The sequence below is a fragment of the Mesoplodon densirostris genome, chromosome 2 (genome assembly GCF_025265405.1).
Source record: "Mesoplodon densirostris isolate mMesDen1 chromosome 2, mMesDen1 primary haplotype, whole genome shotgun sequence".
In the NCBI taxonomy this organism is placed as follows: domain Eukaryota; kingdom Metazoa; phylum Chordata; class Mammalia; order Artiodactyla; family Ziphiidae; genus Mesoplodon; species Mesoplodon densirostris.
The window spans coordinates 182,104,589-182,120,894 of NC_082662.1; the positions used below are offsets into that span (position 1 = coordinate 182,104,589).

Genomic DNA, 16,306 nt, shown 5'->3' on the forward strand with positions numbered 1-16,306 from the left:
AAAATCACAAGAGGCCATCATTCTCACCCTAACAATGAAAATAAGTCAGATAAACTCACATTCAAAGTTTCTTGGTTTAACTATAAGAGTACAGTGGATGCTGTAAATGAACTAAAGTCCAGAAAATCACTAGCTCTTTCTGGGAGGAAAGGAACACCAGCCTGTTCTCATCTCTGGCAGAGAGGGAGGAGGATAAATCTGCCATGGATAAGGTAAAGGGAAACTAGAAAGAATGTTTAATGGCTGTGTCAGTCCTGATATGATGGATTAAAATACCAGGAAGTACCAAAGTGAGTATACACCCACCCAGTAAATTGCTGCCATTAGCCTTTAGAGAGTACATGAATACAGCACATGGGAGGTTACGTGCACAACAGCAGAGCTGAGAGAAATACTCTCTGAAGCACCTGGGCTTTCGGCAAGTACAAGGCTTTGGGAGAAACCCTCCAATGTGCTTTTGGCTTTCACCAAGTTCAGGGCACAAAATGGGAAGAAGAGCTGGGAAAGATGCCTTTGACGCATTTCCAGCTTCTACCAAGTACCAGGCACTGGCCTTCCAAATGCTAGAGACATGGCAGCAAGGAGGACAGTGATTCCTCAGTGTGTAGAAAGAGAGGGCAAGACTAAAAACCAAAGATTAATTCTACAGGAGATTGGCAGCCAAGCCTTCATGCAGAGTTTCCCCATGATTTAGAAAGTTGGCAGCTGGGTTGTGAAGATGTGGTAATTTCCTGAATCTCACTCTTGGCCAGATACTTAGCCCTTCTAAAAGGAAAGTGCTGATGCTGTCTTCAAACTGTTTTAAGCCAGAAGTCAATAAACCAAGTTAAATTTTGAAGAAAGCACAGGTCTACCTCAATTCCAGATTAGACTGACTCAGCCTCACATAATAGCAGCCTAACAGAGGAAGGGGTATGCTTATTTTCAGTGGAAATATTATTTGCTTCAGTGTCTTTTTTTGTCTGTCTTTTTGCTCTTTTTTACAAACGATGTTTGGCAATAACAATAATATGTGAAAAAGCATGAAAATGTGAACTCAAAGGGCAAGACAGGCAATAGTCAAGGGAAGCAGACTCAGAAATGAATAAGGTTGAATTACCAGACAGAAATTTTTAAATAATACTAATGACTATGTTAAAATATCTAGTAGAAAAGTTAGACAATATAAATAAACAAATGGGGAATTTCAGAAGACAGAAACTATAAAAAATAAACAAATATAAATGGTAGAAAAGAAAAACATATCATAAAGGAAGAATTTATTTAATTGGCTTTACATTACACTGGACAAATAAGGAAAAAATGAATTAACTAAAGACAAGTCATTAGAAATTAATAAAACTGAAAAGCAAGGAGAAAAAGAATGGGAACATAATATAGATACTACAAGATTTTAAGGACGATATCAAACAGTCTAGCATCAGAGTCCCAGAGGAGACATCCCAGAAGGATAAATGGGAAGAAAACCACACCAAGGCATATTACAGTCAATCTGCTGAAAGTTCAAAACAAAGAGAAAGTGTGAAAATCAGTCAGGGGAAGTGAAATATTACATTCAAGAGAAAAACTACAATAAATACTAACTACTCATCAGAAAAAAAATGATGGTCAGAAGACAATAATATAATAGAAAGAGAGAGAGAGAGAATGAGAGAGAGAGAGAAACAGAAAGAACAGACTGATGGATGATATCTACATATATGAATGGGGATACACACATGTATTTTTTTGTGTGTGTATTTAAAACAGAATGGAAATAATAAAATAACAACTAGATTTAATTTAAGTACTTTTGGGGTTTTCGGTATACAGAGCTTTTAAATCTTTTGTCAAACTTATATGGTATCGATTTTAATTTAAACTTCTGATTGTTGCTTATATACAGAAATACACATAGAAATATACATATATAGAATTACACATAAATTAATCTTGCATCCTTCAAATGATCAACTCCCTTTTTATTTCTTTTACCTTTTAAAACTATTTCACTGGATTTTCTATAGGTACGTGTCTTCTGCTAATAAAAACAGTTTTACTTCTTCCTTTCAAATCTGAATGCCTGATTTCTTTTTATTGCTTGGTTGCACTGTCTAGAACTTACAGTAAAATGTTACTACTAGAATGTTTAGTACTATTATTAGTAGAATGTTTAGCAGTATTCTACTACAATAAAAGTAGTGATAGCATAAACCTTTGTCTTATTCCTGAACATAAATGAAAAAGCATTTACTCTTTCACTGTTGAGTATGATGCTAGTCACAGGTTTGCAAATACGCTCTTTATCAAGTTGAAGAAGTTCTTTTCTCTTTCTAGTTTTTTTTTTTAATAAGAAATATATGTCAGATTTTTTCTAAAGATTTTTCTGCAAGCCCTGAGAAGATACTATCTATCTATCTATATCTACAGGTATTTTGTTGCTATAATAAATTACATTGGTTGATTTTTTAATACTGCTCATCTTGAACTTCTAGGATAAATCCCAAGTAGTCCTGATGTGTAATCCTTTTGATCTATTGTTGGATTCAAATTGCTTAAATTTTGTTAAAAATATGTGTATATATACACATGAAATATACTGATAGTTTTATTTCCTTGTAATATTTTACTTTGTTTTTATATCAGAGTAATGCTGGATTTAAAGAATGATTAGCCCTTTAAGCAGTCTTGAGTTTTGTTCTGGGGTGTAGTTCTTGGAAAGGGTTTGATTCATGTTGGTCTTGTTTTTTATAATTTTTGAGGTGAGTCCAGAGAAGAACTTAATCAAGGTTGATTATTCCCCACCACTGAGGCTTGCCATTTCTAAGCATTTCATGCAGTGCTCCATGAATTATTAGTATTTCCTTTCTGGCTATGGGAACACTTTTCTAGGCCCTGAGTGAGTGCCAAACACTGTTCTCTAATCCTAATCCATGGTGTAGTTTTCTTCCCTAATGTCAGGTAATTTTGTCACATGTATGTACTCAACAGCATTCTGCTAAGTATTTGAGGGCAAACCCCTGTGGTTCCTGGGGTTTTCTCTCTACATGGCTTTCTCCTCTTTGGTGTTCTGTCCAACGACTAAAAACACCTAGGTCTCTCAACTCTGACCTCTATCCTCAATTTAAGGAATTTTTTGGTCTCTGCCTGGATTTTCTCTCCCTGAACCACATCCTGGAAACTCTTTCAAGACAGCAAGCTGGGGCAATCATAGCACTCACCTCAGTTGTGTTCATTTCTCATAATCATCATCCTTTATTACCTATTGTTCAATGCCTGGTAGACCATTATTTTTATATCTTTTATCACTGTTTTTGATCGTCAGGTAGGAGGGTAAATTCAGTCCCTGTTAATCCATCTTGGTTAGAAGCACTTCTAACTATTTAGAGATTTAAAATTTTATTTAACATTATTTGCTTTGCTTGATGTTTTTTTTCAGGCTTATTCAGGTCAAATATTCTTTGTATATGGAAGAGATAATAATTTAGTCAGTGCTCAGTTATAACACAGAAAATATAATTATATATAACTTGTCACAAGAAAGATAAACACAAGATGCATTTTGAGTGAAGATAGTAAGACAACTGCGATGTGAGAGAGTAGAAAACAAATGAAATATAATGGCCTCAAACAGTATAGGCTTTGTCACAGGAAATAAGATTTTTGACTAGGAAAGAGCTGAAAAAAGAAGAATGGAATGAAACAGATGCTAAAATATACCACAAATTGAAGTTTTAATTTTTTCCCTAATTTATATAATTAATATTTAATCTAAACAACAAAGCTTAACTTTATTTTACAAATTTACCATTTGGTAGCCACTATATATATAAAAAGTTATTTTCATTAAAAACCAAACAAAAGGGGCTTCCCTGGTGGCGTAGTGGTTGAGAGTCCGCCTGCCGATGCAGGGGACACGGGTTCGTGCCCCTGTCCCGGAAGATCCCACATGCCGTGGAGCGGCTGGGCCCGCGAGCCATGGCCGCGGAGCCTGTGTGTCCGGAGCCTGTGCTCCGCAACGGGAGAGGCCACAGCAGTGAGAGGCCCGCATACAGCAAAAAAAAAAAAAAAAAAAAAAACCAAACAAAAATTAAAACAGATTCTGCTTTTGCCCTCCAGCAAATTAGGGTTGTTTGTCAAAACTAGAGAAGACATGGCAGAGGGGAAATAAATATCTATAATGCAAACTAGAAAAATATTATAAAGCATATGAAAGTTCAGAATATGAAAAAATATGATTCTTAATTATTCTGGAACTTTTTGCTTTCATAAATTAATCATGACACTAAATTTACACATATTAATTATTATGGAATGATATATTATTCCTTTATACTAAAAAAATTGGGGCAGATAAATAAAAAATTCAGATAGATTTGTGGTCAACTTGATCAAAATTGTCCAACTTGTTAAATGTACTAAGCTAAATGTACAGCTTGTACTAAATAATTAAATACTTTTATGTGTACATAAGTTAAAACATTCTTTTGAAACCCTAAGAGAGTTTGCTATTTAAAAGAGAGACCTTCCTGAAAATAAAAGTAATATATGAAATCAAACCTCAAATTATTATGAATTATTTACATGTAAATTGTCTTACTGGGTTTTCTTTAATTAAGAGTTTTTGAACATATAGAAATTTAAAAATTAATTGTAAACTTTTCCTAATTTAAATTACCCAAAATCAAATAATTTACATATCAAAAATGCTTCTTGGAAAATTACTGTCAGGCCTAATTTTATCAATAGCTTTTGAAATTTATTTTTGTTCCCTGTGCTATACAGTAGGTCCTTGTTGTTTATATATTTTACATGTAGTAGTTCGTATCTGCTAATGCCAAACTCCTTATTTATCCCTCCCCACTCCTTTCCCCTTTGGTAACCATATATTTGTTTTCTACATCCATGAGTCTCTTTCTGTTTTGTATCATATTTTAGATTCCACAAACAAGTGATATCAGATTATATTTGTCTTCCTCTGTATGGCTCAATTCACTTAGTATGAAAATCTCTAGGTCCATCCATGTTGCTGCAAATGGAATTATTTCATTATTTTTCATAGCTGAGTAATATTCCATCGTATATATACACCACATCTTCTTTATCCATTCATCTGTTGATGAACATTTAGGTTGCTTCCATGTCTTGGCTATTGTAAATAGTGCTGCAATGAACATTGGGGTACACACATCTTTTCGAGTTAGAGTTTCCTCCAGATATACGCCCAGAAGTAGGATTGCTGGATCATATGGCGACTCTATTTTTAGTTTTTTGAGGAATCTCCATACTGTTCTCCAAAGTGGCTGAGCCAATTTACATTCCTGCCAACAGTGCAAGAGGGTTTCCTTTTCTCCACACCCTCTCCAGCATTTATTATTTGTAGACTTTTTGGTGATGGCCATTCTGACTGGTGTGAGGTGATACCTCAATGTAGTTTTGATTTGCATTTCTCTAATAATTAGCAATGTTGAACATCTTTTCATGTGCCTGTTGACCATCTGTATGTCTTCTTTGGAGAAATGTATATTTAGGTCTTCTGCCCATTTTGTGATTGGGTTTTTGTTTTGTTTAGTTTTATTTGTTTTTGAGTTGTATGAGTTGATTGCATATTTTGGAAATTAAACCCTTGCCCATCTCATAGTTTGCAGATATTTTCTCCCAGTCCATTTGTTGTCTTTATTTTGTGTATGGTTTCCTTTGCTGTGCAAAAGTTTATATATTTCATTAGGTCCAATTTGTTTTTGTTTGTTTGTTTTTGCTTTTATTTCTATTGCCTTAGGAGACTGGCTTAAGACAACACTGCTACGATTTATGTCACTGTATGTTGTGCCTATGTTCTCTTCTAGGAATTTTATGATGTCATGTCTTATATTTAAGTCTTTAAGCCATTTTGAGTTTATTTTTGTGTATGGTGTGAGGGAGTGTTCTAACTTCATTGATTTATGTGTGGCTGTCCAACTTTCCCAGCACCACTTGCCAAAGAGACTGTATTTTCTCCATTGAATATTCTAATATTCTAAGGTATATCCTAATTTTATTAATAGATTTTGAAATTTTAATTTAATGTATTTTTATAATTTCAGAAATAGAAATGTAGCTCTAAGTTGTGGAGCCTCTTCTCAACATCACCTTCAACACCCTTAAGTAAACTATGTAGCACGAAAACATCACTTGGAGATAGATTTTTAGCTGAAATACTGACCTGTAAGTCAATTTTATCATATTGTTTGTGCATTTTCCTAAATTTGTTGGAAAAAATTCTAAACACCATAATTTTTAAAATCTTTCAAATAATTTTTCTATATTAGAAAAATGCTAGCAATACAGTATGTTATTTTTTCTTTTAGAAAAATAATAACTTAGCTCTTTTAAATTTTTTAACAGTTACAAAAATTTTACTTTTATTCACTGCATGTAATCTGATATTTAAAACTTAAAGTATTAAGGAAATTTTTGAAAATCCATATACCACATCAGGTAATAGATTGGATTTTTCCCAAAATGTATATTTTGATTTTCTCATCATTGTCAATCACATATTAAAGTTTATTTGACTATTTCAAAAGAAACCTAAAGAATATGTTAGTATGATTATTTTCGATAATTTGAGTCAATTGAATTTAATCTTCTCAAAATAACTGACAATTCTAGACATTATACTTGACATGTTTTTGCACTAATAATTATATTGAGAAATAATATTTGATATAAATGCCATTATGAAATAGTATAGCAGTTAATTACGCTCTATGGGCATTTGAGCTATTCATTTTTGTTTTCAGATGTGTTAATAAAGTTCAATTTACATTCATAATTAGAAGAGGTTAAACACAACCATTTGTTCTATTCCATTTTTTAGAAACTGGCTCAGTTAACGCTATGTGTCCAACTCTTTTGTGTTTTTGCAAGAATTAGCATGATACAAGAAGGCATGCTTATGCAGATTTAATTATATTTTTGCTGTCATCAGATAATGATTTTATTTGACTTTATTTTTAAACAAAACACTGTCTCCTAAATTCTGTGAATCAAGGGACATCTTCATACAACATTTTGCCAAGAAATTAAATGCCCACTACATGGCACTTAAAAACCCAAGGTGTTTTTATCTAATCAAAGAAATTGTAGACTTGCTACCCTTCATGTTAATCTTTAAAATATAAAAGCAATGCACTGAACCTTTAGAGATTTAGTAAATAAGTTAAGGTTTTGATTTCAAATATCTACAGAAGCACTTTGCATTGAGTTATTTATTCAAATATAAAGGATTTCAGTAGCTGAATGCCCTTGGATTCCGTTTACACACCCACTACCCTCACCATTCAGTCCCTCTTACCCTGTTAACTCACATCTAAGCAATTAAAATCTTACAATTGTGGGGAGACATCTTTTATCTGTGTAGGGATACATTTGATAACTAAGGAAAATAAAAGATACTCTCCCCACGAAATTACACAGGAGCATAAAAGTGTGCATGAAATTCAATGTCAACCTGCTGGAGTATTTTTCCTGGAGCTTTCACAGTAGCCCAGGCTGCAGCTGACCCTGGGCCAGATAATCACTAGTCACTTAAAACTATAACTGCCTCAGGTGAGAACTCCATCCAGGCCTAAATTTAATCCTGAAAAGTCTGATCTCCCTCCCCTCTTTCCCACTCCCTACTACCTCACCTTTCCCTGCCCTATGTACTTCCAGGATTATTTTCTTAGCCATGTTGCTGCCAGTACACATACCTCATTCCCTTTTTTTTTCCCCTTAGTTATGCACAAGATATGTGTACTTCTCTTTACAACCCATCTCTGTATCATTCCCATACTGTTCTCTGTTTCCTCTCCTTGATCTAAAGTTCCACTTTTCCTTCCTATTCCCAGCCCCACTACACACACTTTAAAATACTTCCATTATGTGCTCTAGAACTCCCTTCCAAGACTAATGGGCTCCAGCATTTTCTGGAGTCCTTTCACGGTGAGGCTGTTCACTCTCCCACATTCCAGTTTACTCCTTTGTCTTCCCCAGAGCTGTTCTTAGATCACTCTTTTATGAAAGTCACTTCCCCTTCAGGGCTGGCTCATTTCTACCACACATGAAGCTTTATCATCTCCAGTTGTATCATCAGGGTATAAGAATAATGCCTGTACACAACAGCCTGCACCATTAAAACATGTGTCTTTTGTGATACATACTTCTCTTGTGGGAGAAAAGAGTATGTACAAATATCCATTAAGTTTTGACATGAACTGTGAATGAATATTTCTTACTCTGTATGGATAGAAAAAGTCTACTGTATAATTCTACTTGGCACTGAGCAAAAAAATCAATAGCTGTATAATAAACATATTTACTACAAGGATGTCTTCTATTAGAAAATACACTTTAAGTTTCTGTTTATATCATTGAAATTGATTTCTGAAAAAGCCTATTTCTTCTCAGCAACCTCAAGCTAAATACCTACAACACTATCCTACCTTACAACATTTTTAAATTAACTACAACATCTGTGTTCATGCTGGCTACATTTTATCTATTCAGCATAAATATTATTTATACACTTGATTAGTCAATATAACGTAAGTCCTACAGTCAGAAGTAGACTAACTATAATTGTATAATCTATATCTACAGAAGTCTTTTTCTTAACCTCATCTACTAGCAGTATTGAAGATGGGCAGTTATGGTTTGTGTAACCCTTAAGCTAAAGATATTTTCTTTCTTTTTTTTTTTATTGGGGTATACTTGTTTTACAATGTTGTGTTAGTTTCTACCATACACCGAAGTGGAGTTCCCTGTGCTACACAGCAGGTTCTTATTAGTTATCTATTTTATACATATTAGTGTATATACATCAATCCCAGTCTCCCAGTTCATCCCACCTCACCCCCTACCGCTTCCCCCTTGGTGTCCATATGTTTGTTCTCTACATCTGTGTCTCTATATAGCTAAAAATATTTTCATGTCATCTTTTATTCTCTCTGGGACAGTCTTGGACAAAAGATGTACCTTGGGCTAATTTTTCTTAGCATTCTCAACATATCAACATACTAACTTTTCAATTAACTGAAAAAAATACACACATTAATTTTAATCTCATAAAGCAATAAAATGATATATTTAATGAGTGCTTTTTACATTAATTATGAAATGTTACATTTGAAACACTCGGAAATGCTCCTTATGTTTTATTTTGCTCTTATTAACTTAGCCCAGAATCACACGATCACATGTGCCAACTCTTTGGTCTGTTAGTTTTGCAGTGGCCACTGGCCAAAGACAATAACATGCTGATCTAAACTGCCAGAGAAATATGTCAAAACATCTACTGTTTTGGAAACCACTGCCTTTCTCTCTCTGTCTCTGTCTCTCTGTCTCTGTCTCTCTCTCTTTCTCTCCCTTCATTTCTTCTGAAAATTAAAGGTATCTTATTCTCCCATGCTCTCAGTTTTTGTAAAGTCAACCTTAGTTGTTTCAAAGGTAAAGGATTTTAGTGAACATACAGTTTATCCAGTAGTTCTAGATTATGGTGTATCTTGACTTCTAGAAACTTATAAACAAATACTTGTACTTCTTAACTGTGTCTTAAAAACATGGGGGGCAGGGAATACTCCTTGGACCAGACTTAATGATTTTTGTGTCACTAACCCACTTTGAACCTAATAGAGCCCCTTCTCAGGAATGCACACAATAAAATATGAAGTTTTACAAAATAAATCAGTGTTATTAAAACAAAGTTTCATCTACGTACACGTTGTGAGGGAGTCTATGTACCCAAGGATAAACTGACACTACTCAAGTGTATTTCAATTAATGTTCTGACATGAAACACCTTGACCCAATCATCAAGTTAACAAATTACATGAAAATATATACAATTTCATCTTAAATGTACTGCAACACTTAAAGCAAAAGGACACATTAAATTATTTTTCAGGACACAATTGTTTAAATCAGTGAGACATGAACATATATAGACATGGATTTTAGAGACAGAGAACAAAATGGTATGACATAATTCTAGGGTAAACATACTCATACCTTTATGGCAGTGGATGCAATCTGAATGTGGTGAAGTCTCCGAAGGGTGCTGTCCCTGTCGATGAAATAGGAAGCAGCTAGTTGATGTAGCGTCTCCAGAGTGACCGAGGAGCTGTTGGTGCTGGGATCACTTCCTTCAGATCGTTTGCTCAGCTTCCGCTTGTCCACAAAAATTGTGAGTGACTCCTCTCCTGCATTAAAATATTTTACATTATTCCATTTCCCACTTCAAATCAATTTTTTCAACTACCTACAGGTGAGGAAGCCTACATTACAGTCATAATGAAACAAAAGAGTGATAAACAACAAACAGGCAGGGAGTTTTACTTTTCTTTTGTTCACAAAGATTTCCCATATACCTAGAAAAGTACCCGGGATGTTGATGGTTGTGAATACATATTTCATAAATATTAAACAGCAAGCTTTTTCAGAACACGTTCTCTAGATTTTATTGACTTTCTCATACAGTTTAGCTTACCTAACACTCGTTGGGTCTCAAATCAAATTAAGATAGGAAAATATGTAAAACAAACTCAACCTTTACTACAGATCAGCATGGTAAATGGAAACATGACCAAGCATGTTACAAAACATTAGCTGTTTTCAATTGTACCTTTAAAACACAGAGAAAACATACATGCATATATAGTAATATAAATATTTATGTATTAAATTCAGAGGTTTCCTACACATGGCATTAAACATTAAAATAGTGTGTGTTAATAAGCTCTATGGAAATCACTAACCTCCATGAGAAGCTTTAGGTACTTGACAATGGATCCTCTAAGGTGAAATTTAAAGCAAATTACAATTAAGCTGCAATTTTCAAAAAAGTGTCAATGCCATTCAAGTCTAACATTAAGAACTTGCCATCCTCAGACTTCCAGATTCTTAGATATTCAACTAGCATATAATTGTCAAACTTGAAGCTTGTTCTCATTCTTACAGAAACCCATCTGTTTAGGTGGCATTATGCCCACTGACAATTTGTCAAGCCAGTTTTCTAAAAGACCAAACAAGATTTTCTAGCAGAATAGCTTGCATTTCTTCTCCAAATTAAAAATAATACCAATTTTAAAATGCCACAGCCTAACTGACCATCCAATTCTAAGTGACAGTTCATACTTCTCTGCAAGAGATCAGGTGAATTGGTATCAGAAATAAGGTGTCAACAATGTTATTTCGGAAAGCTGCATTCTCAATTTGTATTTGGACATCAATATGCAAGCTGGAAATGAAGCAGACTAACTAGAATTGCTGAAGGAAAAAAAAAACTCTCAAAAATATGAATGAGTGGGTCAAGTTATCAACAGTGTTAAGTCACGTACATGATAAACAGCTTTCGGTGAGAACATCTGAAAGCAAAAAGGGAATATATATGTCAAATACTATAGAAAAAATAATCCATGCTAATAATTTACCCCCAAAGGAGAGGATGAACTGGTGTGGAAATCTGAGTGAATACATTCTCAGAAAGATCACTGAATCTGAGAAATTCACCCATGTGCCCAAACAAACATCTTGTACATGGAGACAGAAAGAACAGCATTGTGATAGTCTAAGAATTTATAATGCAGCTCAACGACACATGCAAGTGCTATGGTCTGAATGTTTGTGTCTCCCAAAATTCATATGTTGAAATTCTGTCCTTTTAAGGTGATGGTATTAGGAGATGGGGCTTGTGGGAGGTGTCTGGGTCATGAGGGCAGAGCCGTCAAGAATGGAATTAGTTCCTTTGTAAAGGAGGCTCCAAAGAGATTCCTTGTCCCTTCCGCCATGTGAAAATACAAGGAAAAATCTGTGACCTGGAAGAGAGCCCTCACCCAACCATGCTGGCATTCTAATCTCAAACTTCCAGCCCCCAGAACTGTGCAGTTTATAAGCTACCTTATCTGTGGCATTTTGCTATAGCAGCCCTAACAGACTATGAGATCAAGAGATATATCTTCTTAAGTAAGGTTAAAAACAAAATGATAATGATATCTTGGTGAATGTAAATAAAAAAGGAAGCAAAGTTAATGATCTCTTCAGGACAAAATTATTAAATGAGAAAATGAAATAGACTGAATAGTGTTGAAGACTAAAACTTGCAAAACTGCTTTATTTGCAGCACTTTTCATAAAGCAGAATATACAGAAGATATAGGTTAAAATATACATAAACTGCCAGTATTACAAGACTCCAGCACACACTTCCTAGACCTAGATAGACCCAGTGGGGGTAAAAATGTAATGAGATAGACACAACCTACTTGATAAGGTAGATCTTATAGGTAAATATTAAACTTTATATCAATAAAGAGGAAATGAAAGCTCTTTTCAAGAGTACACAGAACATTTAGAAAAATTGGCAATATATTTTGTTAAAAAAATCCTTAGTAAATTCTAAAAATTTGAAAAAAAAAATCATTTGATTAAGACTTTCTCCTTGACCAAACGCTAGACAGGCTCCTATGAGCTTGTTTCTTGGGCATGTTCTCAAGAGCCCAGTTTTAGGAAGAATCCTGTCAAGTCACTTTGGCAAGGATCCCCTACCCTGGACATATGACCATCTTTAACATCTGACCAAATTCCTCATGCCCTACCATCTCCCTGGTGATATTTGATAACCCTGCTCTGCTTTCAGCAAGAATCATGTTAGGCCTCTTTAGCAAGAATTATCCTACCCTCTTTATAATTTTCCATCCACTAATCCACCTACTCTGCTCATTGCCAATAAATTCCCACTTTTCCTGGTTCTGTTCAAAATTGAGCTCAGTCTCTTTCCCCTCCTGTAAAACTCCAATGCAGGAGACCCCCTGAATAAAATCTGCCTTACTGTTCTTTAACAAATGTCAGAATATTGTTTCTTTAACACATTTACTGACTACAATATAGTACAATTAAAAATTGATAGAAACATTTTTAAAAATTCACATGGATAAATTTTCTATTATGTAATTCTTGAATAATAGGATACGTGAAAGCAAAATGACAAATTTTCTAAGAAAAACTGAGGAAAACGGTATATAATACAATCTAAGGGACATGGCTAAAGCAGTACTCAAATAAATATTCACAACATTAAATATGTACTTTATGTAGATTATGAAAATATTTGAGATAGCCATATAACTCTAAAACTAAAAAAAAATGACAAAAATAAGCTTCTAGAAATTAAAAAGAACTAAAAGGAAGAAAACTAGTGTTAATGAGTTAAAAAAAAAAACAGAAGAAAAGTAGGAATAATAAATTGAAAAACAGCTTCCTTTGAAGGGAAGAAAAAAAAACAAATACACCAACTCATCAACCTACCTTTTTTAATAGAGAAAGAAAATTAAATAATAAAATAACAAAGTAAAGTAAACATATTATTTAAAAATAAAATTATTTTGCAAAGCTTTTGCAGATAAGTTTAGGTGTCATAGAACACCTCCACAAAATTAAAAAAAAAAATCAATAGGCCAACATGGTTTCATAGGAGAGTTCAGACAAAACTCTAAAGATCAAAAAATCTGATACTATTTACTTAAAATGTTTCCAGAGGATATGAAATGAAGGAAAACTTTTAATTAGTTGTTATAAATTGAGTAAAACATTGACATAAATATCTGGGAAAGATCACACAACAACAAAAACAACAACAAACATTATTACAACTTATTATTAGTGATGCAAAATAATAAATAAAGCAATAGTAAACAGTAACACACAGTAAGTTTTAAAAATGTATATCTCAAAAAGAATAATTCTAGGAGGGCAAGGGTCATTTGATATTAGGAAATCATTAATATAATTCAGCATATTAACACATCTAGAAAGAAAAACCTTGATGTCCATTAATGCCTCAAATGCATTTGATGAATATTTATACCTATTGCTGGGTAATTTTCAGTAAGTTAGGAGTCAGTGGAAAATTCCTTAAAAGGATAATATATGTGATTGTCAACCTAAAACCAACTGTCTTACTTAATCAGAAGACTCAGAAGTCATTCCCATTAAAATAATAACCTGACAAACAAACCCACAACTGGTACTATTTTCTGACATGATATTAAATATATTAAAATGTAAATATAGAAGAGAATAAAATTAGAGTAATAGTTTTTTAAAAACTTAAAATTATCTCTTTTTACAGACAACATGATTATTCATCTGGAAAACTCAAGAAAACCAATGGACAAACTACTATGCAGAGTAACAGAACTTAGTAACTGCAGAAAATAATAAAAACTTTACTAACTCAACAAATTGAAATATACAAATAATACTTCGTTAGAGGTAATAATGGATTAGCATATACCATTTAAAATACCAATAAAAATTCAATACATATATGAAAAATTATATGCCACCCCTGAAATAACAAAAGTAAACTGAAAATGGCATGGTACTTTGTTTCAAATAGGAATATTTAAATTAAAATATATCAATTTTACTTAGATTAATGTATAACTTTAATGCAAACATCATTTCATGTTTATTATACATTTTCTAGGTAAAAATTAGTCAAAGAAAAGTCACCAGAAGCTTTCCAAAAAATAGGCAACAGGGAGGATGCCTTGCTACATATGAATACCTATTGTAAAATGTGTATAATTTAGACAGTGTAGTACAGAAGCATGAATAGACAGACCACTCAAACAGGAAAATTAAAAAAAAAAACAGTATATATGAAAATTTAGTACATGATAAGGATGGACTATTAATTCAATTGGGGAAAGGTGGACCTTCTAATAAATGACACTTCGACATCAGAATAGTCATTTGCAAAGTAAAGGATATGATTGTATATGAAGAGATATTGCAAACAAACTGGAGACATGAATATTTAACAAGATGAAACTACTCAACTAGAAAAAAAAAGAATGAAAATGCATGAGTGGGAAAAGCATTCCTATCACTAAACGTCTGAAAGTAATAAAATAAAAGATAGATGAATTAGACCATATAAAAAGAGATTTTTTTTTCCTAGCACAGAATCACCCTAAGTAAACTTTGCATTGGGAAGAGATGTTTGCAACTTACATAAGGGACAAATGGCTAATACCTCTAACATTCCAAAAACTCCTAAAACTCAATGAAAAAAAGAAATAAGGTTCGGGCATAAAAAATAGGAAAATAGTATTTAGATAAGAAGAGACAAAATGGCCCATATAAATTTGGAAAGGATTTCAATCTGTCATAGTATAATAAATGCAAACTAAAAATATATTGATATATCACATAGCCATTATGGAATTTGCCAAAATTCAAAAATTTGACAACTTTGTCAAAGCTGTTGGCATACGAGAAGGAAACAGGCCCTATGATATACTGCTGCTGGAGTGCAAAATGATAAAACTATGAAGAGAAATTTGGCAATAGTTAGCAATAATTGACTCTGCAATCCTACTTTTAAGAATCTATCCCAATTCTCAGAAATGCACAACCTGTCTAAACTGAAACAGGAAGAAACAGAAAATATGAACAGACCAATCACAAGCACTGAAGTTGAAACTGTGATTAAAAATCTTCCAACAAACAAAAGCCCAGGACCAGATGGCTTCACAGGCGAATTCTATCAAACATTTAGAGAAGAGCTAACACCTATCCTTCTCAAACTCTTCCAAAATATAGCAGAGGGAGGAACACTCCCAAACTCATTCTACGAGGCCACCATCACCTTGATACCAAAACCAGGCAAGGATGTCACAAAGAAAGAAAGCTACAGGCCAATATCACTGATGAACATAGAGGCAAAAATCCTCAACAAAATACTAGCAAACAGAATCCAACAGCACATTAAAAGGATCATACACCATGATCAAGTGGGGTTTATTCCAGGAATGCAAGGATTCTTCAATATATGCAAATCAATCAACGTGATACACCATACTAACAAATTGAAGGAGAAAAACCATATGATCATCTCAATAGATGCAGAGAAAGCTTTCGACAAAATTCAACACCCATTTATGATAAAAACCCTGCAGAAAGTAGGCATAGAGGGAACTTTCCTCAACATAATAAAGGCCATGTATGACAAACCCACAGCCAACATCATCCTCAATGGTGAAAAACTGAAACCATTTCCACTAAGATCAGGAACAAGACAAGGTTGCCCACTCTCAGCACTCTTATTCAACATAGTTTTTAAAGTTTTGGCCACAGCAATCAGAGAAGAAAAGGAAATAAAAGGAATCCAAATTGGAAAAGAAGAAGTAAAGCTGTCACTGTTTGCAGATGACATGATACTATACATAGAGAATCCTAAAGATGCTACCAGAAAACTACTAGAGCTAATCAATGAATTTGGTAAAGTAGCAGGATACAAAATT

At 33.5% G+C, this 16,306-nt stretch overlaps 1 protein-coding gene across 2 annotated transcripts in view; it reads right to left on the reverse strand.

Moving 5' to 3' along the window:
• Positions 1-16,306, reverse strand: part of BRINP3 (BMP/retinoic acid inducible neural specific 3) — a 404,334-nt gene that overhangs the window by 182,130 nt on the left and 205,898 nt on the right. For both annotated transcript variants that reach the window (XM_060088666.1, XM_060088667.1), the window contains one exon: positions 10,009-10,199. In XM_060088666.1, coding sequence (XP_059944649.1) covers positions 10,009-10,199 — 191 coding nt within the window. The remainder of the gene's footprint in view (positions 1-10,008; positions 10,200-16,306) is intronic.